Here is a 26,189-nt window from a genome sequence, read left to right as displayed (position 1 = left end):
CCCAACGGCGTCATTTTCTCGGGAAAATTTTCCTGATTTGCCGGAATCCTACGGAAATTTAAAGAGATGCCGACGTACAATATCAGAGGCGTCGATGTGGATTTTCCATTCGAGGCTTACGATTGCCAGCTTGTTTATATGGAAAAAGTCATTCAATCTCTCCAAGAAGTAAGAATTCGAAGGCGTCGTATTTGGTCTTGAATTCATTTTACGACCTATTTTTTCAGAAGACACTGAAATTGCTTATGAAGTCCTGAATTTCTGATACCAATTGCCTTTTGCAAGGCCATTCTAAAGCATATTTTTATTTTATTTTCCAGAAGAAACTAAAATTGCTTACTGATTTTAGCTGGGAAAGGCTGCAGCCTTGTGTTTTTATTTTTCTTTTAACTCTTCAAGTTGGTTTTTTTATTAAATGTGAGTATGTATTCGGACTAATTGGTATCAGTTGGTTTGGATGTGCTTATTCGGTAATTTTGTCTTTTGTGTATAAACTTAATTTGATTTCTCTATGTGATATATTTCAAATGCGTTTTGGGATAGTATACAGTGTCTTTAAATTTAGCTACGTGGTTTTCGTATTACCAGCTTAAAGTAATTCCTGAATGTACCTATCATATAACAATGGGTTTTCTTGGTCCTAACTGTTTACTCACTGTATCATAATTCAAAATAGGATTTTCATGCTTTCAGGGGCATGTCTTGAAGCATAATGAAAACAGTATTCCTTTTTCAAGGGAATATTCTACCGGGGGAAAATATATTGGTGGTGAAAGTAACAAATTCATCATGATGAGATGTTCTGATACCATTTGAATTTGTCTTACTGTTACTATTAAAAACTGATATTAAAAGTGTAAAAATAGAGTTTGAAGCTGTATAGGTTCTACTAGTATGTTCTCTGAAGGCTAGAAATGCCCGGCATTTTATCACTCTATAAGCTGCATACTGTCACTAATAGCATATACTGAATTTGTATTACTTTTGAATGGCTAACCATATATCATTGCCATAATTTCTTATCACAATTGATGTTGTTATCACTGGTATCTGCCTGACATCCAATGTGCATGTTCACATTATGACATGGCAGAGATGCAATGCACTTTTGGAGAGCCCTACCGGAACTGGGAAAACGTTGTGTCTTCTCTGTGCAACCCTGGCTTGGAGGAAGAGTTTGGGAGGTTTCTCGACTGGTATGAGTGTAAAAAGCAGTCAGAAAGAAGAGAGCGAACCAGATGTTTCACTGTCACAGCCTGTGCAGTCAAATCTTCCTACCATAATATATACCTCACGCACTCACAGCCAAATCCGGCAAGTAATTCAAGAATTAAAGAGAACCCGTTACAGGTCTGAATTGATTTTTTTATAAGTAATGAAGGATTTTATTGCTCAGAATAATAGGCATAGCCCATATACATAGGGCGTATAGAACACCTATGCTTGATTGACAGCTACTACAAGAAACTCATGAACACTTAGAATGTTAAAGTCTATCACAATGGACCATTGAAGCAAAGAGTTGAAAAAGAAAGCTTTAATTTTGTCTGTTGTCTGCTTGCGGTCTTCTTCAAAACTTCTATCATTTCTTTCCATCCAAAGGCACCACAATAACATATGGGATCTGCCTTCCAAATTGCTGCACTTTGTGGATTGACATGTAAGCTTCTCCAGCTTGCTAGGAAAGCAACCACTATTCCAGGCATCACCCAAGCCAATGCCCCCTATCAAGAAAATCATTTCATAGTGTCCTTGCTATCTCGCAGTGTAAGAGTAGGTGGTCAGTGTTGAAATATTTTGTAGTTGAGATTTTGAATATTGGATAGATCACATATCTATTTCCTCCTGGTTTATTACTTGCACTATATGACCCCTACTGATGCTCAATATATATTCCTCCTGAGGTTGGAGTTCGTGTTATTATCGCTTTAGGTGCTTTTATATGCATGTGCCCTGAAATTGCTAATATTGGATACATGCAGGCCCAAAATGGTAGTTTTAGGATCTCGAGAGCAATTGTGCATTCATGATGAAGTGAGTTCACTTCGTGGAAAAACACAAACAAATTCTTGCCATTCGTTGTGTAGAAAGCGTAAATGTGGCCATCATTCTCGTGTTGCAGGTATTTGTTTGGCATTGGGAATGTATTTGTCATGATTTGTTCCTATAGATAGGTCTATAGTTGGGTCGACTAAAGTACGAGAATTTAATAGCAAGCTCTATTACCTCAACAATGAGGTGTTTTAAAAAATCGTGGCATAACATAATAATGAGAGGAGAGCAAAACCAAATCAAGGATAAAGAGAATGAACTACGATAATTTTGGATAGTGTGAATTCTAGATGGCCTAGAAGCAGACATCCTTCAGGTGGACGGCTGTCTTTGGCATAATAAATGCTGTTCCATATTCTTGTTTCCACATAGGTCATTATGAGATTGATATGTCATTTAAGAATGCTGAAATATTTTTTTTTACCTGTAGTGGTTCTTCAGAATTTCCAAGTAATATTAGTAAGAAGAGGCTTCTGCTCCTAAAATTATTGGTTACCTGGCAAGTTTTACATTGGTGGCAATGTATAAGGATCTTTGGAAGTATGCTCAATAAAGTTTAGATTAGTTTACAACCTCTCCATATTTCCACTTTAGAGTTAAAGTCCCAATCTGGTTTTATTGACTAGGATATTTCATCTGGAGAAGGTCTAGTATTTTTGCATACAACACATGACACGATATGATATGTCTACATATAATATGCACCACATGTGTAACGCCCCAATGAAAGTCCCAAACAACATGACCTATACTCCAAAAGGACTAGTTAATGATACAATTGGAGCCCCATTGGAACATTATAAAGAGCAATAACTTCTCATTCCCAAGTAATGTGAGATCCCATACACCACCTACCCTTACTTATCATATGGGGTATCACAACATGGCCTCATCTTGTAAAAACAGAGTGAGAATATCTAGTGTGGTTAAACAATACTCCATGACTAATGCTTAATGCCGATCATTATGTTACCTAATTGAAAATTTGCTTCTAATTCCTCTTTTAGCTTTGGGCGAAGGTTATTGTTTTGAATGTGGATAATCTTCATGATCTTCTTTTAGCTTCTACCAGTTCCTAGTGTGTATTTAGGTGTTTTCTCTTGTATACTTCTTGGTGTATTTGGGCTATGCCTATTTACTTGATTCAATAAAACTTCTGATTACTTGTAAAAAAAAATTTGCTTCTAATTCCTCTAATTTTCACACAAACTCCCACTCCTTTATTCATATGCTCAATGACATCAATATACTTGGGTGAAACCCATTTGTTTTCTGAAACCAGCCGCATTATCTCTTTAGGTATCATCTATTTATTTTCCGTTGGTGAACCATATATAGTTATTTACACTTCTCACTACTCTATTAAATACCCACATAAGCTTATTCGAAACCAATATAAAATGATAAGGACTCCGGATTCTTATCCAGGAAAAAAATGTATATTGACAAGTATAGGATGCATGTCTCTCTCTCTCTCTCGCTCACTCGCACAGATACACTCACACAACACTCAATGCCTGTCAACTTCCAAAGTAAATGTAAGATAAGTTTAATAACCTGGGCAAGGTCACCAAAAACAATACAAGGTTATACTGCTGGTTTGTCCAGTTAATGTGCTTCTTGTTGAATGTCTATGAAGGCATTGTGAATTATGATTTCTATTTGATGATTGTACCAGAGTAAATTGATTGCTTTTCTTTTTGACATTTTGATGCAATAAACATTCCAAACAAATCTAATTTTCATGCTCTGTGCTTCTATTGTAGAATACATGAAGAAAAATCCTCATCTTGGTGATGAACCTATCGATATTGAGGATTTAGTCAACGTTGGAAGAAGATTCGGACCGTATGCTCTTTTAGCAGTCTTTTTAATCTTTACAATATATGTTAATGTGCAGTTTGCTTTCTTAATGCCTTTTTCTACTTGAAATATGGACTTAGTTGTGTGTTCAAGACTCACCAGGTGGTTGTGTAACTTAGTATTTCCTTTTCAAAGTCAAGAGTATGTAGTTTGCTTCATATTCACTGGCTACTTGTTTCTTGTAGGTGTCCTTATTATGTATCACGAGAGCTCCACCGGATTGCTGATATATTTTTTGCACCTTATAACTATCTCATTGACCCGGGGAATAGAAAATCTTTGAAAGTTGATTGGAACAATAGTATACTCATATTTGATGAAGCTCACAATTTGGTAAGGGGAAGTGGTTGGGTTTTGTGATAAAGGAAGATCTAATTTGTCCACAGAACCCTGGAACTATATATGATCGTTTTAATCTTCTCTTTTCTGCTTATCCACTCATAAAAGTTACTAGTTATTGAAGACAGATATTATTAATATTCATGCAGCATTAGTAACTGGGATGATATATTGCATGAGATTGGATGCTAATGTGATTTGAATATCATGCAGGAAGGCTTATGTGCAGATGCAGCATCTTTTGAATTGCCTTCTTGGCTTCTGAAGGCTTGCATTATTGAAGCAAAACATTGTATTGACCTATCTGTAGAAAGAAGGGAAGAATCAAATGAAAAATCACGGAACCCAGATAATTTTGCCATCCTTAGAGGTAACTTGACTTATTGATACTCGGCAAATAATTGATGTTCATCCATTTTTTTTTATTAGTAATACTATAATGCATATTGGCATCATTCTGGCAATATGGTCAAGAGAAACTTGGTTGATCTAAATACTGCCTGTACTTTGTAGTGGTTTCCGTGCTAATGTAATTAACCCTGTGTACATGAGGCTTTCATTGTTTTAAATTGCATCGCAAATTTGTTACAGTTCTTTTGCTGGAAGCTCTGGTGTTCGTCCTTATTATACCTCTCATAGTCATGTTTCTTATGAGCTAATAATTTATTTCATGCAGCACTTCTTTTGAAGCTTGAGAAACGGATTGCTGAAGTGCCTATTCAGTCTAAGGAATTGGGATTTACTAAGCCTGGGCCGTACATCTACGAATTACTCTCTGAGCTAAATATCACGCATGAAACTGTCTCTAAGCTCATTCAAATAATAGATGACGCTGCTGTGCTTATTGAGGAAGATAACCAGCACAAGGTGGCACACACTACTTGCAGACTGGAAAGCATAGGTGATATTCTTAATACAATTTTTAAGGATGAGGGCAATGCTCATGCAAAATTCTATCGTGTAAGTACAGTTGTAGGACAGCTTGATTGCAAACCTTGTCTGGCATGTTATTTCAAAGTTATATTCTCTTTATTGTACTCACTCGGTATCTGAATTCAAAAGCTTTCATTTATGTTAGGTTCACGTGCATGAAGTTGAAGCAAGTGCTGCAGATGGCTTGAAAGGTACTATTTATACATATTTTCTGATTATTTTATTATGACTTGATCTTTTTAGTTGTGTCTTATTGATTCATAATAGCTTATTTGCATTGTGAATATATTGAACTGAATGTTCCTAGTTGTTGTTGAAAATTTACATAAGTAGATGAAAGTGTTAATTTCCAAAGGCCAGAATGGTATGTGATTTAGTATATGTCATCTTGTCATAGGTTAAATCTACATATTTATTTTGATTGTGCAGGTAAGGCATCAAGGACACTAAGCTGGTGGTGTTTCAATCCGGGAATTGCCTTGGAAGCATTCTCCAAGTTGGGTGTGGGCTCAGTTATACTGACATCTGGCACGTTATCTCCCCTGGATTCATTTGCACAAGAACTGAAATTGTAAGTGACTTTTATATCAATTAGGTCATGCCATGACTTCCACAATTTCTAAACGGAAAATATCATACCTGTTACTCAGAGAATTTCCCGTTCGGTTGGAAAATCCTCATGTCATCACCCCTAGTCAGATATGGGCTGGTGTTGTACCAGCTGGTCCTTCTGGTTGCTCTTTCAATTCCTCTTACCGAAACCGTGATTCTATTGAATACAAGCAAGATCTTGGCAATGCTATTGGTATGTAACATAACCACTATGAAATGCCGAGTTTTATTTTATTTTTTGATCGCTACGAATGCTGAGTTTTATGAGCTAAAGATGTTTTTGTTGTTAGAATACCACTGTCTGGACACTGTCTACGCTGATAAAAGGGAGGGATTATAGTTTCTTTGCATTCCATCTTGCTGTCAAAAAATTATTTTTTTGATTTACAGTTTGATCTTGTTATTGGAATAGGGAGCAATCTTACAGTTCATAGCCCTAAATTGAAGGTGGCCTTCTGCATTCATCGAACTTATTTTGTTGCACATGTTATATAGCTATTGAAATACCGATCACCTGCAGTTGTTGTATTGTTGATCTGCTCGCACTGAAATGATGTTTTATCACTTGGTGCTTGCTATAACTTGGAGAGGAAGGTGGTGAGTGGATTCTTAAGCTGGATGTATCTTCTGGCTTGCTAGTTTTGCGAGTGAGAGATAGAGAGGCAAGAACACGAGAATGTTGGGGCTTTGGAGAAGAACAATAATAGAACATACACAAATTTAAATGCGGCTGATATTAATGTTCCTATATGCTGAAGGTGGCATAATTTTCATTTTTAAAGTCAATGACTCAAGGACATTACATTGACGATCATTATAATTAATATAAAATCCAGTTCCATTCGGTAAGGAGTAGTTGAGAGACTTGGCATTTAATGCACTTTTATCATCCTCATGCACCTCCATCATAATTTACCCACTCAATGTGGGACTTAGTTGGGTGTTCCACTTAAACTGGTTCATAACTTTCAATAGAAAAGGCAAGTTGACGCACAAAAGTAAAGGTTCGAGAAAAGACAAAATAAAATTCCAAAGGGTTCTTGAATTGTGGTTTAGTTCGATCTGGGGTCTAAGTGGCTACATTTGAGGCTACTTAGTTGCTAATAAGTATTATTTTTATATTTATTTGCATTATAAAGTTTCTGTTCAATTGTAATCAAGTTTTATATTTTTGTTTTCAAGTTTTGGAGTCTTTTTTATTTTGTTTTAGCAGTTTCCTCCTAGTTATAGATTTCTTTTAAATACTTTTTTTTTGATAATTTTTAAAATACTTTTCTTTGCTATTTATGAATCCTTTTCTGTGTAGCATAATGATTGGCTTTAGAGCCTATCTTCATATAACATGACAATATTCAGACTATGATTTCAGCAAAATTCCAATATGTGTCTCAAAGCTTTGAGGATGTGATTGCCTTCTCCCTCCCAATCGTGATTGCTTAGGAAACCTTGTTGTGAGTTTCTAGTATTTATTTTCTCCTTCATCCTTGGCCTCTATTTTATACCAATCAACCCACAAAGTCTCATGGTTCAATCTTTTCCATTTATACTTTACTAAATCCTTTGCCATCTAAGAAATCATCAAAAATAGCTGAAGAAATCTAATTTAGTGACAAGTTACTAGATATCCTGCATCAGACTCGGTATGAGAGCCCATTGCGGCTCTTTTCTTGTATCGTATGTTCCATTGTAAAATATTTGAGGCATTGTCCTAAATTTTAAACCAAGACACCTTTCGTTATCAAAATGTGAAGGGTGTCCAATTGAGTAGGCCAATAATTTTTTTATAATTTCCTGTGTACATGGCCTATTACATTTGTTGAATAAAATTCTATCTTATAAAAAAAAAATTTAGATGCATTTGAGAAAAAAGTTATGATTTTTTACTTTTTGTGTTCAGTCAACTTCGCACGAATTGTACCTGATGGATTGCTCGTATTCTTTCCATCATACTACATATTGGACCAATGCATTGGATGCTGGAAGAATATGGTAGGGCTTCAACACAAATAGTGAAAAGGTGCAATTTATTTGCTTTCATCTCATGTAAAATTTCACTTTTTTTGTAGAGTCATGCAAACTCAACAACTATATGGGAAAGAATCTGCAAACATAAGAAACCCGTGATAGAACCTAGACAATCTTCACTATTTCCTTCATCAATTGAGGTAGCCAGCATGACCTATATATCCTATTAACTTTGTCCCATCTTTGTAATTGGGCTATTTTCTCCTGAGTCTTAAACCATCTGATTTGGTTTTTTTGGCAGGACTACTTGGCTAAGCTCAAGGATGCCTCTGCTTCTGGTGCAGTGTTTTTTGCTGTTTGTCGGGGTAAGGTATGTCTTTATCCTGGATTCTAAGAAAAACATCTTTTTGCTATGCTCTGGCAGACTTTTAATTTTTTTGACAGACAATATTGGAAGAAATTTTCTTTGCACATAACATACTGCCATTGCTTTATAAGTAAACAAGGTTTTTTATTAATAACAACAATAGGCATAGCCCAAATACACATCTGGCATCATCATCATCCTTGGATGCTTTCAAATAATTTTTGTCCAGATTGGGTCTTTGGAGTGCCTGATACATAATCAAAATCTCTCTTGACTACTTCAAGATGGTAAGTAGAGATGCTTAAAAGAATCATGAAGCTCATCTTCTTGGCCTTAATGCTCATAGACATAAATGTTGAACTCAAATTTTGTATATGTTGGAAATGCTGGTTTAAGAGAATTGACATGTTGCCCACACAAAGCAGTGCAGGTGTTCGTGTTACACTCTCAGCAGATATTAGCAAGTACATTTAATGAGTCCTGTATTTGGTCATAATTTATCATGTACCGCCCCCCAAATGTTGTGAATTGGCTCCATCTCCTTGACTCTGTTGCAAAACTGTCTTGAAATGTGTTATTAAGCGGCCTTCCTTGCATGCTTGTCGAGTCACCTGATGTTGTTAACATTACTGGTAGTAATTATAAATCCTGAGGGTTGACAATCTAATAGGTCAAGTTGTATTTCTATAGCTATTAAGTATTTTCAATACTAGAAGCAGGATCTTTCCCAATTGTTTAGCATTTCCAAGATTGTGAAAAAATTAGGTCATGTGTTGGCTTACAGTTCGTTTCTTAACAAACGTCAACTTTTTATGCCTAATAAAGCTCCTAGTATATTAAGCTGTTATATCTACTCTATGTATCTTGTGGGTTCTAGCCAATTTATCACAGTTGATTGATTTGGTATTATAGGTGAGTGAAGGATTAGATTTTGCTGACCATGCTGGAAGAGCTGTGGTCATCACTGGTATGCCATTTGCAACAAGGACTGATCCTAAGGTTTGAATTATTTTTTCAATTATTTTTTTGACACTGTTTGTTGTAATTATTTTGTTTTGAGAATTGTATTAGTTGTGATCTTCATCTTAATTGGTAACTTTTTTTTTTTTTTCCTCTGATAGGTAATCTTAATTTCTTAAGTTATATATTGTTGATTACATCTTTAGATTTTGTCATTCTGATACATTTGCTTTGTCCTGCTGCTTCATTGCATTTAAGAAATATCCCTGGTTGCATGCCCTTAAAGTTTGTTGCCTCTAATTATGATGCGCATATTGTTTCCCACCAAAATGCAAAGCGAATTGTTTTGCTGGGATCAGAAATATGTCCATCAGATTACACAAACATGTCTTGATGGATCTTTTTTTGGCATGCAGTTGCTTAAATTGTTCAGGCTTTGAATCCCATACATCTTTTAATAAATTTTCTCACATAATATGAGAATTAAATTAGGTTCGTCTGAAACGTGAGTACTTGGATCAAGGGGGGCTATCCCATAGCAAGGTTTGTAAGGCAACCCCTTTTACCGCTTGATGAGAGATGTCACTTTAAATACTAAATGTTTTGTCACTGATGTTATTGAAGTCTAACTCTGTAGGTTCTAACTGGAGAAGAATGGTATAATCAACAAGCATCACGAGCTGTGAATCAGGCTGTTGGACGTGTAATCCGTCATCGTCATGATTATGGAGCAATTATTTTTTGTGATGAAAGGTTTTTCTCTCTGTTGATTGTCACTTTTTGTCGTAGATTCACCAAAATGCACAAGTACGTTGATTGTTTTCCTGTCTGTCTTGCTCAAGCCCCAGTTCTCATTGTTAAAACATTATTACTTTATATTTTATATTTCTCTTTGTTTACACTGTCTTCATGTTTTCCATTGTGCCATCAAATCATTAGTTTATGAGATGCTCTTTAGTATTGAAGATAAGAGGTGTTTTGAAGATTGGGAACGTTCCTTGGATGAGCTAAAGAGTTTCTTTTATAATACTTTATTTTCTTGGGCTTTGGTTATTAGTTGTAAATAGGACAGTTTCATGATCTGTTTGTATCCCTCACTAGTGCTTAATGGTACTTAGGCATTTTCTTTGTATATTTCTTGTGTACTTGGGCTATGCCTATTTCTATCAATAAAATTTTGATTTTACTTATAAAAAAAAAAAAAAGTATTGACTTTAACTGGCTGTTATTAGCCACTTTTAATTTTTTTGGAATGAGATAACTTCTGCATTCCTCTTACCTTCAGTGCAGAGAAATAGGAAAAAAACTGATGAACTTTGAAATTGTCACGACAATTTTCTAATTTCTAGTATATCATCCACTGCCATTTCCATTTAAAGCCATATAAGGTAGCTTCATGTTTGGATCCTAAACTCCCCAAGTCTCCCAATAATTACAAATGGCTGAACAAACATGATGGCAGGTATTAGAATTTGGCTTTTATTTTGATATATTCTCTTCCTCTCTTATTTTTCCCTCTGGAAAATTATAGTTTACCCTCCCAAACTACAATTCCTTTTACAATATGAACTCCAAAATATCCAATCACCGAGTCTCCCTAACTGAAACATAAGTTGCAATTGCCCTCTAATTAAGATCTAACGATTAAGATGGACGGATTGCAACATATGTGTCAAATGTTTAGAGATCATATTGCAAAATAATGGTGTTTTTGGGGGAGTGTATGGTATAATTTCCCCTTTCTCCCAACAAAATCTGTATGATGCATCACCATTTATTTGGAAAAATGTGTAATTCTTAGATGGCTGTTTGTAATATGATCATCACTATTGTTTCTAATTATTGATATTGCTGTTTTTAATATGATCACTACTTTTTAGTGTCTCTGTTTTGGAAAATTTGTTATTCATAGATGGCTATTTGTGATATTATCAACATTGTTTCTAGTTATTGAAAGTGTTACCCAAGCCCATATTGGACTTTGACTAGCAACCAAAATTTAACCACCTTTTATACATTTTATTTATTTATTTTCTCCTATTGATATAACTTTGACATGTATGTATCTCTTTTTTTGTTTGATTATTTTTATGTTCTGAGTTATTAACAGGTTTGCACATCCATATCGTCAGTCCCAGATATCGCATTGGATACAGCCTCACATCAAGGTAATTTTTCTTTTAAAATAACCTTCTTATAGTTGAAGCTTTAGTATTAATTCATTTCTGTTCTGGCAGTGTTACTCCAAATTTGGGGATGTAGTTTTTACATTGACCCAGTTTTTTCGGGATGGACGAGCTCGGGGATCTACAGATCTGAGTTTTATACAAACTAAAAACCGGGGTAAGTATCTTCCAGCTAAAGAACGTTGCCAGTTACACCGTTTGAATGATTTTCAGATCTATCAGTGTGTAATTCCGAATTATGTGTAGGATTGATAGAATGGCGCACTTTTATAACTGCATGTGCATCGCAGACCCAGATGTATTATATATATAAATGTATTTTTGTATGGACATATATATAGAATGATATGTATGTATCCGTTGGCTAAAGTCCACTTGAACGTTGACATCAACAGACAAATGGCTGTTTAGGAACACTATCTGTCTTCTGGCTGAGAGGTAGGCAGAAAGTGAAGCTATTTGATCAGTGTGAGAAGTGAAAAGAAGCTTGGAAATAAAAAAATATAATGAGAAAAATGTGAACTGGAAAGAAGAATGCCAAGTCTAATCCAGAAGGCATGCTCAGATTTGACAGACAAGTGCAAGCTTCCCATTAGGGGGCCTACCTTATGGCCATATGTTGTTTATTTGCATTCACCATTTAGCTTCATGAACTTTATCCCAATATGCACCCACCCTATCCGCCTAACAACTCTCTCTTTACCTAAGGCTAGTGGTCGGGTTTTCCCCCCGAACCCCACACTGGAACCTCGAATTGACAATTCCAAGCTTGTCCTATGACATTGTTTTGACGAGATGTTTGTGATGCTGACATATATTATTATGTTTTTCTCTAACGCCTCCATAATGGAGAGGCTGTAGGTTTCAAAATGGAAAGGCTGTAATATAGGCTATGAGACACTTACACTGTCACCTTTAATAAGTCTGTTTCATTGAGAATAATTACTACCCTATCCGCCGGCAAGGGTTGAAAGAAGAGTTGAGAGTTTAATTCGGAATTTGTTATGGGGAGGTAAAGGAATTGAAAAAAAGTTCCATCTGGTTAGTTGGAAGAAGGTTTGTCATCCAATTGATTTTGGTGGGTTGGGGATAAAAAATTTGAGATTGTTTAATAGAGCATTACTTGGAAAATGGCTTTGGAGATACCACTTGGAAAGTAATGCCTTTTGGAAAAATGTTATTGATGTAAAATATGGTAGTTTGTGGGGAGGTTGGTGTTCTAAAGATACTAGTGGTGCGTAAGCAGTGAGTTTGTGGAAGTTCGTTAGAAAAGGATGGGGGGTATTTTCAAATCATATTAGATTGAAGGTGGGAGATGGGAAGATGATACTTTTCTGACATGACTTGTGGTGTGGGGATTCTTCACTTAAGCTGGACTTTCCCTCTCTTTTCAGAATTGCAAGGGATCAAAATGCAGTTGTAGGAAATTCTTTCTGTTGCATTGACAATAATATTTAGTGGAATGTTATCTTTATCAGGGATGTCAATGAATGGGAAGTGGATGATGTTAAGGCTTTTCTGGAAAGACTTCAAAGTTCAAAGTTGATGCTAGGTAGGGAGGACAGCATGCTGTGGTTTCTTCCTGCAGGAAATTCTAAGTTCTCAGTCTCCTCTTTATACAGAATATTAACTAGTCACAGGAGTTGTGAATTTCCCTGGAAAAACATATGGAAAGTGAAAGTTCCTTTCAAGGTTACTTTTTTCTGTTGGGTGGTATCCTTGGGCATAGTGTTGACAACTGAAAATCTTAGAACGAGAGGTATGTACATTGCTGATTGGTGTGTCATATGCAAGAAGGATGGGGAATTTATTAGTCACCTCTTTCTTCATTGTGAAGTGGCTAGGTTCTTGTGGAATGAGATTTTGAATCAGGCTGGTTTACTTTGGGTAATGTCCAAAGAAGTGGTGGATTTATTGGTAGGGTGGTAGTGATTGAAGGGTAGCAAGAATGATGTTCATGTTTGGAAGATGATTCCTTCTTGTCTCATATGGTGCCTATGGCTTGAAAGGAATGAGAGATGCTTCGAAGACAAAGAACGTTCATTGGGAGAACTTAGGGATTTTTTCTTTAGTATTTTGAGTTTGTGGGCTAAACTTTTGTAATGGAAGATAATTTCCAGAATCTATTTTAGATTTCCTTTCGTTTTTGGAAAGTAGTAGGTATTTCTTTTGTATATGTCCTGTGTACTTGGGCTTATGCCTATTTCTTGGGAATTAAAAAAAAAATGCAACTTCAAAATCAAGATAACCTGTTATCTCCATACATTTTCTCTCCGTACATCTTCTCTCGACGATGGAAAACTATTGTTCTTTTCGTTGAGTTTCGGTGGTCTGTAATTGCATTAAATGACGAAACTCGTGTTGGTGTGCTTAGGATGGGTTTTTCGAAGGACATAGCGATAGAATGCAAACTGTTTGAGGGGTGAGGAATGGACGCCATGTAATATTGACTAAGAAAGGATGGAAAGTTGTAAAAGAGAGATGAGTTTGAGGGTAGCCACAACCCGTTGGTTCTCTAAAGCTTTGGAGGAGAGTCTGAAGACTGGGAGGAAGGAGTTCTACACTGCTCATTGAGAAGGGGATAGAGGTTATATCGCCCAGTGCTGTTCCAACTTCAGTGGCATTTTCATGGCCTTAGTGGAGTATGGCGGGGGAGGTCGCCGGAGCTTTATCTTCATTCTAGGGGATAAGGATGGGATGGGTTGGAGGAAACTAGCAGAGGTGTTGAAGGAAGCTGGAAGAGAAGGTGGCTCTCTGCGGTTGTTTCCACCAACGACGAAGGTGCATACATCAAATTCTTGGTCGTACAGGGAGGTACTTCAAGGTCAGATGGAGAGGCCTTGAGATGCGAAGTGCACAGAGAGGGTAGGCATGCCAAGGTCAGGGGGCATTAATTTTGCGGAAGGTGTTCATAGTTGTGAGGGGGGTGGTAGGGTTGTGGTGGGTCTGAATGAGGAAACTCGCCTTCAGGCGTTGTCTGAAATGGAGAACCAATTGGAAGCCCTGACTGATAAAATAAACTGGGTTAAACGGTGCGTTAAGGGGAAGGGGGTTCTGCAACTGGGCTTGGGCCAGGGCTCTGGATATACGGGCTCAAGTGTTATGGATCAGGGACAGCACAATGGGCCCAATGAACTTAACTCAGCCGGTTAGTTGAAGGGGAAGGAAAGGGCTCTGGACCCAGGTGTTGGGCCTCAGCCCATGGGGCGGCCTTCAATCCTTCAACAGACAGGCTTGGTTTGGAGGAAGAGAGAGCAGGGGGGAGCTGGCCCTTCGGCGACAGGGTTTGAGCCACCATCACTGGTGAAGGCTCAGGTGATCCCACTAAAGGTTGCCGATCTATTATTGGAGGCTACGCCGGCGGCGGCAACACTATTAGACGACGACAGTGAGAGATCCTGCAGTCACGATGTTCTCTGTGATCCTGAAGTGGTCGCCGGCGCATCCACACCTTCTGAACTTGCACATAATCATGCGATGGTGGTTGTCGGTGTATCCACAATGTCTACTCAGATGCCTAGCCTAGTCCGTTGGGGAGTGAAGCTCTAGCCAAAGGGTTTGTGAATCACCCTGTGTTCCTCCTCTCAGGTTGGGTAGATACGTTATGTAGTTTCGGACCTTTCCACTAGCGTACTAGAATTGGAAATCTCACCGAAAAATGGAGGGGGCAACATGAGAAATAAGGTGTTCCCTGTGTGTGTGTTGGGGGGGGGTTGGGATAATTTTTTTTTTTTGGGGGGGGACTGGGGGGGTGGAATGCTCCCTTGCCAACACAAAAAGGTTCATCTCAGAGTGGGTGTTTAAGAAGGTTGAGGAGATGCAAGCTTGCGTTGGGGTCTCTTGCATAGGATTTGAAGAACAATTTAGAGCTCTTCTTGTGGCCATTGAAGATAGTAGATCGTAGTTCGCCACAAAGAGAGACAGAGAATTTAAAAGGCTTAAATGTTCTATTAATTATGAAGCAAATGAGGGAAGTGGCAGAAGGGATAGATTGAAAGGGAGGGGGGCCACTTTTGCTCATGAAACCTAAGATTCTCTCTTGGAATGTGCGGGGGCTTAATGATCGCAATAAGCGCCTTCGTATTAAATCTTTATTGCGAATGTGGAAGGTTGATGTGGTGTGTTTTCAAGAAACAAAATTGCGGGTCATTGATAGAAGAATTATTCGAAGATTGTGGGGGTGTTTGTACGTGGGCTGGTCATATTTGGCCTTGTCAGGAGCATTAGGTGGTGTTCTCATAATGTGGGATAAAAGAGTGGTAGGGGCGGAAGAAGAGTGTGTTGGTACCTTTTCGGTCGCTAGTTGTTTTAAAAATGTGGTAGATGGGTGGGAGTGAGTTTTTGTAGGCATTTATGGGCCTAACATGGACAGAGATAGGAGAAGGCTTTGGGAGGAATTGGCGGGTTTATATCGGTAATGGGAGGTGCCTTGGTGTATGGGTGGAAACTTCAACATCACTTGCTTTTCTAGCGAGCGATCGGGGAATCGTCGAATCTCCCTAGCCATGGAGGAGTACTTGGAGTTCATTTTTGATATAGATCTTATGGATCTCCCCATGGTTGGTGGCGAGTTTACATGGTCTAATAGTTGGGGTTGGTCGAGATTTGATAGATTTCTTGTTTCTCCTTCATGGGAGGCCCACTTTTTGAAGTTGTGTCAGAAGAAGTTGCCCCGTATATGCTCGGACCACTTTCCCATCTTGTTAGATTGTGGGGGTATGGTATTCATGGGGAACGCCAGTATTTTAAGTTTGAAAATATGTGGTTAGCAGATGATGGTTTTGTAGAGAAGGTGCGCCTTCTTATCAATTTACAGGCACTCCTAGTTTCATTCTTGCAGGCAAGCTTAAGGCTTTGAAGCTCAATATTAAGAAGTGGAACTTGGAAGTTTTTGGTAACGTTGCCAGCCAAAAGACTACTCTTATGGAGGAACTGCAAGAGTTAGAGGGGAGGGAGTTGATGGGAGACACCTCGGAGGAGGTATCATTGAGGAAGAGTTCGGTAGTGACAGATTTGGAGAGGTTACTGTTGATGGAGGAGACTTCGTGGTGACAAAAATCTAGAGCCCTTTGGCTGAAAGAAGGCGATAAATGTATGGAATTATTTCATAAAGTGGCTAATTCACATAGGCGCAACAATGCCATTGAGACCAATGTTTTGAATACCGTACCGGACGACGTACCGGTCAAGGCACTGGAACGAAATATTTCGGTACCGGTACCGTTTAGAGATAGTGTTTCGGGATAACGTTTTGGGATAGTCGATATATAAATAAATTATATATATAAATATATATAAAAATTATATTTCAAAATAATAGTTTATATATAAATAAATTATATATAAATACATATATATATAAATTGTAAATAGTCTAGTATGAATTTGGGGTTAAAAAATAAATTTGTAATTTGAAAAAACGAAAAAAAAAAAAAAAAACACAGGCCGAAATATAGGCCGGTACAGGCCGAAATTTAGGCCGAAACGGCCGGTACGGAACACATATAGTACCTGTACCGGCCGGACGGCCGAAACGAAAAATTTCGGCCTTACCGGCCGGTACGGTATGAAATTAAAAACATTGATTGAGACACTTCTTTCAGGTACTTAAGTGCTTACTTCCCCCTCATAATTAGAAAACCATATTGTGCATTACTATAAGAATCTCCTCACGAATCGGCCTATTGGAGGCCGAAGCTTGATAATTTATTGTTTTGAGTCTATTGATTCGTAGAGTGCGAGTTGGCTGGAAAGACCTTTTGATGAAGATGAGATTTATAAGGTCATTCTTAGCATGGACAAGGACAAAGCACCGGGTCCAGATGGCTTTTTGATAGGATTCTTTCAAGCCTGTTGGGATATTATAAAATGTGATGTATTGCAGGTTTTTGGGGGGTTCCACTCCTTTAAAAAAGTTCGAAAAGTGTCTCAATGCTACATTCATTGCTCTTATTCTAAAGAAACATGGGGCTATGACAATTGAGGAGTTCTGTCCCATAAGCCTTGTAAGTGGAGTATACAAGATCATTTCTAAGGTTCTTGCTAACCGTCTAAGCCTGGTATTGGAACAAATTATTTCTAAGCCTCAAAATGCGTTTGTTCGGGGGAGACAAATTTAGACTCGGTCCTTATTGCCAATGAGTGCTTGAATCATAGGCTGTGGGAGGGAGTTCCTGGTATTCTATGCAAGCTCGATATAGAAAAGGCTTATGATCACGTGAATTGGGATTTTCTTATACACTTGCTAGGGAGGTGTGGTTTTAGTGATAGGTGGATTTCATGGATTCAACATTGTGTTTCCACTGCCCGTTTCTCGGTGCTAGTGAATGGCACCCCTGCTGGTTTTTTTAACAGTTCTCGTGGATTGAGGCAAGGGGATCCACTATCTCATTTTCTCTTTGTTATAGTCATGGAGGCACTTGGTCGAATGGTAAAGGCAGCAGTTGGAGGTGGCTTTCTATTAGGATTTTCGGTGGGTAATGGTATTAATGACTCTATTATAATTTCACATATCTTGTTTGCAGACGATACTCTACTTTTTTGCGAAGCGGATCATGGCCAAACTCAATCTCTATGAGCACTCCTATTATGTTTTGAAGCCGTGTCGGGGCTTAAGGTGAATTTGAGTAAGTTCAAGATGGTTGCGGTGGGTGTGGATCTCAGTATCAACAGCTTGGCGAGCCTCTTGGATTGTAAAGTGTCCTCATTGCCTTTGAAATATTTGGACCTTCCGTTGGGGGCGACTTTTAAGGCTAGAGCTATTTGGGATGCGGTTGTGGAGAAAATAGAGAAAATGTTGGTTGGTTGGAAACATATGTATTTGTTGAAAGGGGGTCGCCTCACATTACTAAAGAGTACTTTAACAAATCTTCCCACCTAATTTTTATTTTTATTTTTGTTCCCTTTACCTGCAGGGGTGGCGAACAAGATTGAGAAATTATTTCGGGCCTTCTTGTTGGGGGGGGGAGTGAGGGAGGAGAAGAAATTTCATCTTGTGCATTGGAACAAAGTTTGTTCCCCAATTTCGAATGGGGGACTGAGAGCAATGTTTTGAATACCGTACCGGATGCTGTACCGGTCAAGGCACTGGACTGAAATATTTCGGTACCGGTACCGTTTCGGAATAGCGTTTCGGGATAACATTTCGAAATACTCGATATATAAATAAATTACATATAAAAATTATATTCCAAAATAATAGTCTATATATAAATAAATTATATATAAATACATATATATAAATTATAAATAGTCTAGTCTGAATTGTGGGTTAAAAAATAAGCTTGTAGTTTGAAAAAACGAAAAAAAAAAAAAAACACTGGCCGAAATATCGGCCGGTACCGGCCGAAATTGAGGCCGATACAGGTCGAAATATCGGCCGGTATTTTAGCCGGTACGAAATAGATATAGTACCTGTACGAAATTTAAAACTATGACTGAGAGTGTGCAACTTGAGGATTTTCAATAAAGCTTTGTTGGGAAAATGGTTATGGAGGTGTCACTTGGAGGGGGAGTCGTTGTGGAAGGAAATTATTGCTTGTAGACACGGAAGTGCTTGGGGGGGTTGATATTCCAATGGAGTGGGTTTTTTTTTGGGGGGGGGGGTTATGGAAATTTATTAGGAAGGGTTGAACGAGCTTTGTAAGTCATATCCGTTTCGTGGCTGGAGAGGGTACTAGAATTAGAGATTGCGCTCTTAACACAGTTTTCCCAGCTCTCTATTGTATTGCAGCTAACAAGGATGCTACTATGGTGGATTTGCAGATATCTTCTCATGGCCCTCCCCAGTGGAATATCCTCTTCAATCGGGATATTCATGATTGAAAATTACCCACTGTTTCAGATTTTTTCAAATTGATATACTCCACGGGGAACACCAGGGCACAAGGGATAAAATGCAGTGAAGGTCTAATGGTAGCAAGAAGTGTACAATCAGGGCGTATTACAAATTATTGAGATCATAAGCTAATGTTCATTTCCCTTGGAAGAATATTTGGAGGTCTTGTGTGCCTTCTTTGTATGGACTGCTGCTCTTGGGAAGATTTTGACCACGGATAACTTGAGGAGGAGGGGTTGCGTTGTGATGGATTGGTGCAATTTGTGTAAAAAGATGGAGAATCAGTGGACCACTTACTATTGCATTGTGAGGTAACAAGGGTGCTGTGGGATGAGATCTTTAGAAGAGTCGACGTTGCATGAGTAATGCCTCTGAGGGTGGTGGATTTATTGGCCTGCTGGAAGGAGATTCAAGGCTGTCCTCAAGTGGCGGCAGCAGTGTGGAAGATGGTTCTGTTGTGCATCATGTGGTGTATTTGGTCGGAAAGAAATGAGCAGTGTTTTGAAGATAGGGAGCGTACAATGGCGGAGCTTCAGAATTTTTTTGTACACACTTTAATGCTTTGGTTTTCAGCCATTGAACTTAATGGAAACAATGTGCATGACTTCTTGTCTTTAATCTCTTGATCTTAGAATGTATTTAGGTGTTCTTTTGTACACTTCCTGTGTACACGGGCTAAGCCTATTTCATTCGTATCAATACATTTACTCTTTACTTATAAAAAAAAAAATTACTACACTGATATGAGAAGTCAATAACGATTAAAAGCATTGTGAAGGATGGTTTTAAAATAAGTTGTCTCTCAAGTCTACTTACATAAAAACAGTTGTCAATTCTACCTATCAAAAAATAAAATAAAATCTCTCAAATCTAATTTGACATAATACTAGAAGGGAAACATGAATTCAGAAAGAGGGTCAGACATCACTTAATTGATTCTAAGATAGAATATGTTAGACATCACTTAATTCCCTAAGGTCAAGTCAAATGGTAGATAACTGAAACTCTTACAACCAGCTTTGAACTTTGAAGCTTTTCTCTTAATTGATTCTAAGGAAGACTTCTTGTTATAGTGCATGCTAAAATGCTGCTAATTAATCAAAACCTTAGGGAACCTAAAACAGAAATAAAGACCCAGTGTATATGCCTTTATTTATTTATTTGATAGTCATTTTATCAAATAAGCAAAGGGGTGTTCCTCTTGCATGCACAAAGTGTATGCAAGAGGAGCACCTGACTAGGGAGGTGAAGGAAAACAAAAGGATAGAATATCTAAATAAGAAGAAAAATGATCTCCTGAGTACACAACATATATTACTTTAGTTTAGAGGCAAGGAGTGTCACATTCACAAATGATCATGTTGTATTTACTGAAATGGAGAATGGGCTATGCCTACTTTTCTTATGAATAACATTCTTGATTACCTATAAAAAAAATTTACTGAAATGGAGAAGCCAGGTGCCTACCTCACCTCATAAAGTGTTCTTTGAGATTATGAACCAACTTCAATCTGGGACATTATTATTTTTTTATAAGTAACCAAGAAATTTTATCAATGAAAGCATTAGGCATAGCCATGTACTGGGACATTAATATTAGAAGGTGTATGCTATGATTTAATGCTTGTTTTGCTTACTTCAGAAAGTCTGAACTAAATCTACTGTTTTGTGCCCTATCTATTACACATATGTATTATCAAAGCTGCACTTTGCTGTGTTTTGCAACAACACGGTCCATCTGTTCTGTAGCTAATGCCAAATTCCCTCATGCAGGAGAAATAGAAGAGATACAAACAGAGCTACCTCTGGAGAAATCTCTCACCCAGGTAACTATTTGAACGGTAAAGATACTCATACTTCTATGTAAAATCACTTTTTGATGATATGATTTGTGTGAGCTGTTAATTGGAGATATGGATTTTCAGATGACACCAATAAGTCAAGATTCCTCTATAAAGGCCTCTTCTTCCGTACCAAACACTACAAAGGGCAATTTTTCAAGCCGAGTGAAGGATTTTCTTCCTGCGAATCGCTCATCTCTTACTCTCTCCAAGAATCAATCTTTAATTTTGAATTGTTCGAGGGATGCTATCTGCAATGAGAAAAATTTGCTGATGCCTGCAAGGAAAAATATGCGAAACCAAGCTCAAGAAATAATTGATTTGACTGGTTATTCTATATTGGATGAACAACCAAGCAAAGAAGAACTGCTAGTGCCTTTTCATGCCAGGAAGCGCAAATTATTAAGCACGGAAAATGTTGCAATACAACAGATTGAAGTTTCTCATGAACACTCATCCCGTGCAAAGAAGTTTGAAACAAATGGGGCTCCTTTCAGTATCAATTCAGTGCAACTTGAGAATTCACCAATTTCTAATAGTATAAGTTCACAACATGCTCAAGTTGGTACGGCGTTGCTGCGCAAAGACAATGGGACTCCTCAGAGGAGGGAAGTTGAGTTTCTCAGGCAGAAGAACAAAGATGTTCAGTCCATTAATGTGCCCAGTGGTAATGAGGAGAACAGAGGATCCGATTTTCTGATTCAGGTGAATTTTTATAATAAAACTAAAATGATTTAATTGTATCATTGTTTGCTTTGTTTTTTATTTAAGGAATATGTACCTAGGAATAATTAAAATGTTTGCTTTGTATCAATCTTCCTCTTCTTAAAGTGTTTTCTTTGGCTTCTCACATAAATATAAGCTCTTCCACTTGTTAGCTGCTAAGTAATTTTTGGTGACTAGTCTGTTTCTGAGGTTGTTACATGCCATTTCGTCATTTGTTTCCTATGAGTTACATGCCAGTTCAAGAGATGTCAGTACTATGGTGGTTTCTCAATTTTTGTTTTCTGCCATGATGGGTAAAGCACTTCCTTCCTATGGAAGCAGCGTTGGCCCTTCAAACTGTCAGTTTCTCTTTCTCAAGCTCCTCCCTGCTCTTATGCTGGAGTCTGCCCTACCTAAACCTCTTTAAGATGAGGAAGATGTTTATAAGGAAAAGGACCAAAATTTTCTAAAAGCCTTACTTAAAAATATCTATACTTCGTAGATGGGACACCAAAGAATGCAATTCTTCCACAGAAACTGGTTTTCCTGGAATTTTGCCTTGGAAACCTCAGAACTGTATTAAAGGAATCTTGTTTTGTTGTGATTCTTCACTGAAACATAAGAACTAGAGTAAATTATTTTGCTCACCAAGTTTTGTATTATTTTCTTTTTTAAAATGGAAATGAAGAAATTGGTTGTGGATATTTGCTTGATTTTATTTTTACAGGTTAAAGAGAAGCTTAGTGCTGAAGAATATAAAAATTTTGTTGAGTTTCTGAAGGCCCTTAAGTCTAAAACAATGCAGACAAGTCAAGCTTTACAATCCATTGTGAGCTTATTCTCTGGACCAGAGAGGCTTCCTCTTCTTAAAAGGTATTCATTGCTATTTAAGCTTTATAGTGTGGAGCTGGGCTATGCCTAGTTCCCATCAATAAAATCCTTATTTACCGATAAAAAAAATTATTCGGTGGAGAAAAACCGTGTATGGCTGTGCATTAACTTTGGTTTGTAGGCTGAGGTTACTCGATAAGATAGTATATTTTTCTTTTGATGCTTATGGGTGCTATTGTTGATGCGGCTATGTATTTAAAGATTTTGAGTTGAAAGCTGAGGGTTCCTGATGAGATAAGTGTATTGTTTTACTCATGCTTATGGGTTCTTATGCCTTCCATTGGGTGTCTCAGATTCCAACTGTAATAGCTGAGCTATGTTATTAATTGTTGAGTACTCTACCTTTTTACTTGTGTTATGCTTTCAAGTTGTTGCTAGTGTGTCACAACTTGATATGTGTTTAAGCCTGACAATGCAACGGATGCTGAGACAGATTTTTTTGAAAAAGAAAAGAAAAGGGAGTACGTTATCCCAATTTTATTAATAAAACCTCACTTATGACAGCGGAATATCTTTTACAAGAGGGAGCTTGTGGGTTACAATATGGCTCGCTTGGATACTAAGAATATCTCAAAAGATTTGTGAATAGTAGTGAAATAGTTTGAGTTAAGATATTTTATTGGATTTTGGAAAATGAGAGAAAAAATTGAATAAAAATATTATAAAGTTAAAATATTGTTTTAATATAATTTTTTAATATTATTTTTGTTTTGAAGTTTGAGAAAGTTGTATATGGTTTTGCGTTTTGTTCGGGAGTTTGAGAAAGTTGTAATGATTAGGTAATGATTAGATAAAAAGGTTGAAGCTTTGAAATTGAAAAGTGTTTTGTGTTTGAGTGTTGTTTTGAAAGAAAATATATAAGAATATTCGAGAATACTTGAGAACAGTTGTGTTCCCAAACGGACCCCAAAACTAAGCTCCTTGAGACAGATGCTTTGTTGCTATTTTTGGCAGTATTGCAGGACTTCCTTTTATCGTTTTTTCTTTGAAACATCCCTATTAATCTCTTCATGCATTTTATTACCTATATTCAGTTACTTTAGCATTTCATATATCCTAATCTCACATTCTATGTTGGTTTCCTTGAACAGGTTCAAGGATTATATTCCTGCAAAGCATCATTCTCTCTATGAGCATTGTGTTGAAGTAAATGGCAACAGACACTGACATATGAAATATGGAACTCCTAGTGAGTGTTATGTTTTTTTTCATCCAGGTTTTATTTTGTAAAAAATATCCGAGGAAAGGAGTAATATAACGAGTTAAAAGTTGAAGTTTTCAATCTCGAAATCTTTGGTTTCTCCTGAATTTGAAAGGTTATCATATTGTTTTTCATGTGCATGGTGCAGGCTAATAATCAGAGAAGCTGCTTAATTTGGCATGGAAAGCCAGCAGATCGTGAGCACACTATAGTCATGGACCTCCGTATCTCACTCAAGATGTGCAATTAGGAAGTACATGTACATTTTGATTTGCTTTGTCTTGCTGGTCTTCCCTGGTTTTTGTTGGTACCTGGAGATTTTAACCAGATACAACTGCTATTCATCCATGAGGCCCAAAAGAATACTTAACTCAAAGGTAGTATGAAATCTGGCAATGCTGAAGGGATATAAGCAAGTCTTTCATGTGTTATGGTCTGAGGCAGCTCCTATTCTTCATATGGTTTTGGTCCTTTAGACAAAACATGACTTCCGGCTAAGCAACTGCACTGTGGCAAGATCAGTTACATCCATATATGGCAAACAACCTTAGCATGTCAGGAAGATTAATTTGAAGGCAGCCTCAGCTATTTCCATAGTATTTCATGGTGCAAGATCATTTGGTTGCCATGAATCGGAGGAGAGGAATCAAGTACTAACTTACTGTTGTTATGGTTTAGTTTTGGGGATGACATTGGCTAGCTGTTGTAAATGCATTGATGCCCTCTGATTATTACTACTTGCACGAATACCTAGTTACAAGGTGCTTGCTTGCATTATTGCCTGGGAAAAAGAAAAAAAGAAAGAAAGTTACAAGGTGTTTATAACTTTTTCTTTGTAACGGGAATAAATGCCTAGGCCAAACCTTGATTGAATTTTGTTGTTAAAGAAATTGCGACTTAATTTTATCTTTTCATTATCAATCAATCGGTCAGATTCAGATTTGATCTTCACCGTTCATGTCTTCTCTTTAAATGGAATAATCTCACGGTACTATTGACATTGGTAGAATATTTCTTCCCTTTTCTTATTTTTTGTGGTTTCCCTTTTCGATGAGCTATTGATGACCTTTTCAAGAAAAGAGTTAATTTGTGATTTGTGCCATCCATTTTCGACACGATGGTCGCCTCATCATGTTCTACTCAACCCTATATGAGACATATTGATCATTAATACCATGATCATGCGGCACACTGTTGGGCGGCAAGACATTATGGCCTTTCCATTGAGGTAGACTACGTACGTACAGACGTTGTAATTAATAAGATATTGTTCGTTAAATATTCCATGTATAAGATATCCTTGATAAGTGAAATTACCCAATATTCCAGATCAGGGATGATGAAACCTATCAAATATAAACACCGAATTATAAAGAAATTCAACAAATTGAACTGGTGGGTTTGGTCAGGTATCGAGTTTGGTTTGATCAAGTATCAATTTTATTTTTCTTAAAACCGGTCAAAATCTGTCTGATTTCTATTTTTTCATTTTTAAAATGGGACTAGTCCAGTTCATATATATTATAATTTTTTATATTGTACATCATTTTTATATTTTTTTTTTTTTGAAAACGTATATAATTTTTATATATAATATATAATTATATATAAAATAGTTATGTATTATATGATAAATTACTAATTATTATAATATTAACTTTTAAAATCTTATATCACTATAGTCAATTGTATTAATAGTTATACTAATACTATATAACTATATATATTATAATATGCTATAATATTTCATTATAGTCTATAATACAATTATAATATATATTATAATATACTACAATATATTATCATTATAGTATTATATACTATAATATAATATTATATATTATATAATATATATAATATAGTATGTTAAAATTGAAAAACCGGACGAACCAGATCGAAACCGATAAAACTGGAAGTACCGATTTAAAAGAGTAATCAGTATGAAATCGATTCTTAAAAATATAATCTCGGTACATATTAATTCGGTTTTAAATTTTGTCATCAAATTGGATCTGTTACACCTCTAATTTAAGCGTACTCCAACCGATCGAGAGGATCGGGCAACATTAGAGGGCTTAATTAGATTCGATATCGATCATAGGAAAGGTATATAATGAATTCAATTTCATTAGACTAGAATTAAAAGCTGGAGTCGAAACCAATTAATTAATAAAAATAGTACGTACGTACGTAAGTACTCGAACAGATTATACTGGAGATCAGAGGGTTTAGATTAACATGATGATCAAGATAATTCACGTGCATTAATCGGAACATTAATTACTGTATCATGAATTCATGATCCACAATATATAGAAATTAAGTACTGCTGATCAACTCCTAATTATTTATTATATACTCACTATGCACTATATATATATATATATATATGCATGTCTCTTATAATCAACATGCATCATCAATCCTATCAAATAAT

General features: G+C 36.8%; 1 protein-coding gene across 2 annotated transcripts; it reads left to right on the top strand.

Annotated features, from left to right (window-relative positions):
• LOC108984478 (regulator of telomere elongation helicase 1 homolog) lies at positions 1-24,698 on the top strand. 2 transcript variants are annotated; one of them, XM_018956462.2, is made up of 23 exons: positions 1-168; positions 1,094-1,350; positions 1,983-2,122; positions 3,819-3,900; positions 4,101-4,248; positions 4,468-4,624; positions 4,931-5,214; positions 5,333-5,378; positions 5,617-5,758; positions 5,838-5,992; positions 7,697-7,788; positions 7,866-7,964; positions 8,066-8,134; positions 9,044-9,130; positions 9,584-9,634; positions 9,729-9,844; positions 11,202-11,259; positions 11,329-11,434; positions 20,888-20,940; positions 21,040-21,660; positions 22,388-22,533; positions 23,643-23,740; positions 23,901-24,698. In XM_018956462.2, exons 1-22 carry the CDS (start codon positions 67-69, stop codon positions 23,716-23,718), a joined length of 3,087 nt encoding a protein of 1,028 aa, XP_018812007.1. In that variant the 5' UTR covers positions 1-66; the 3' UTR covers positions 23,719-23,740; positions 23,901-24,698. The 2 variants fall into 2 exon arrangements, with proteins under 2 accessions (XP_018812007.1, XP_035548221.1); XM_035692328.1 differs by lacking the exons at positions 1-168; positions 1,094-1,350; positions 1,983-2,122; positions 3,819-3,900 and adding an exon at positions 3,970-4,017.
• The last annotated feature ends 1,491 nt before the right edge of the window (positions 24,699-26,189 follow it).

Source organism: Juglans regia, chromosome 7 (assembly GCF_001411555.2).
Source record: "Juglans regia cultivar Chandler chromosome 7, Walnut 2.0, whole genome shotgun sequence".
Classification (NCBI taxonomy): domain Eukaryota; kingdom Viridiplantae; phylum Streptophyta; class Magnoliopsida; order Fagales; family Juglandaceae; genus Juglans; species Juglans regia.
This window is presented reverse-complemented; position numbering and strand designations above follow the sequence as displayed.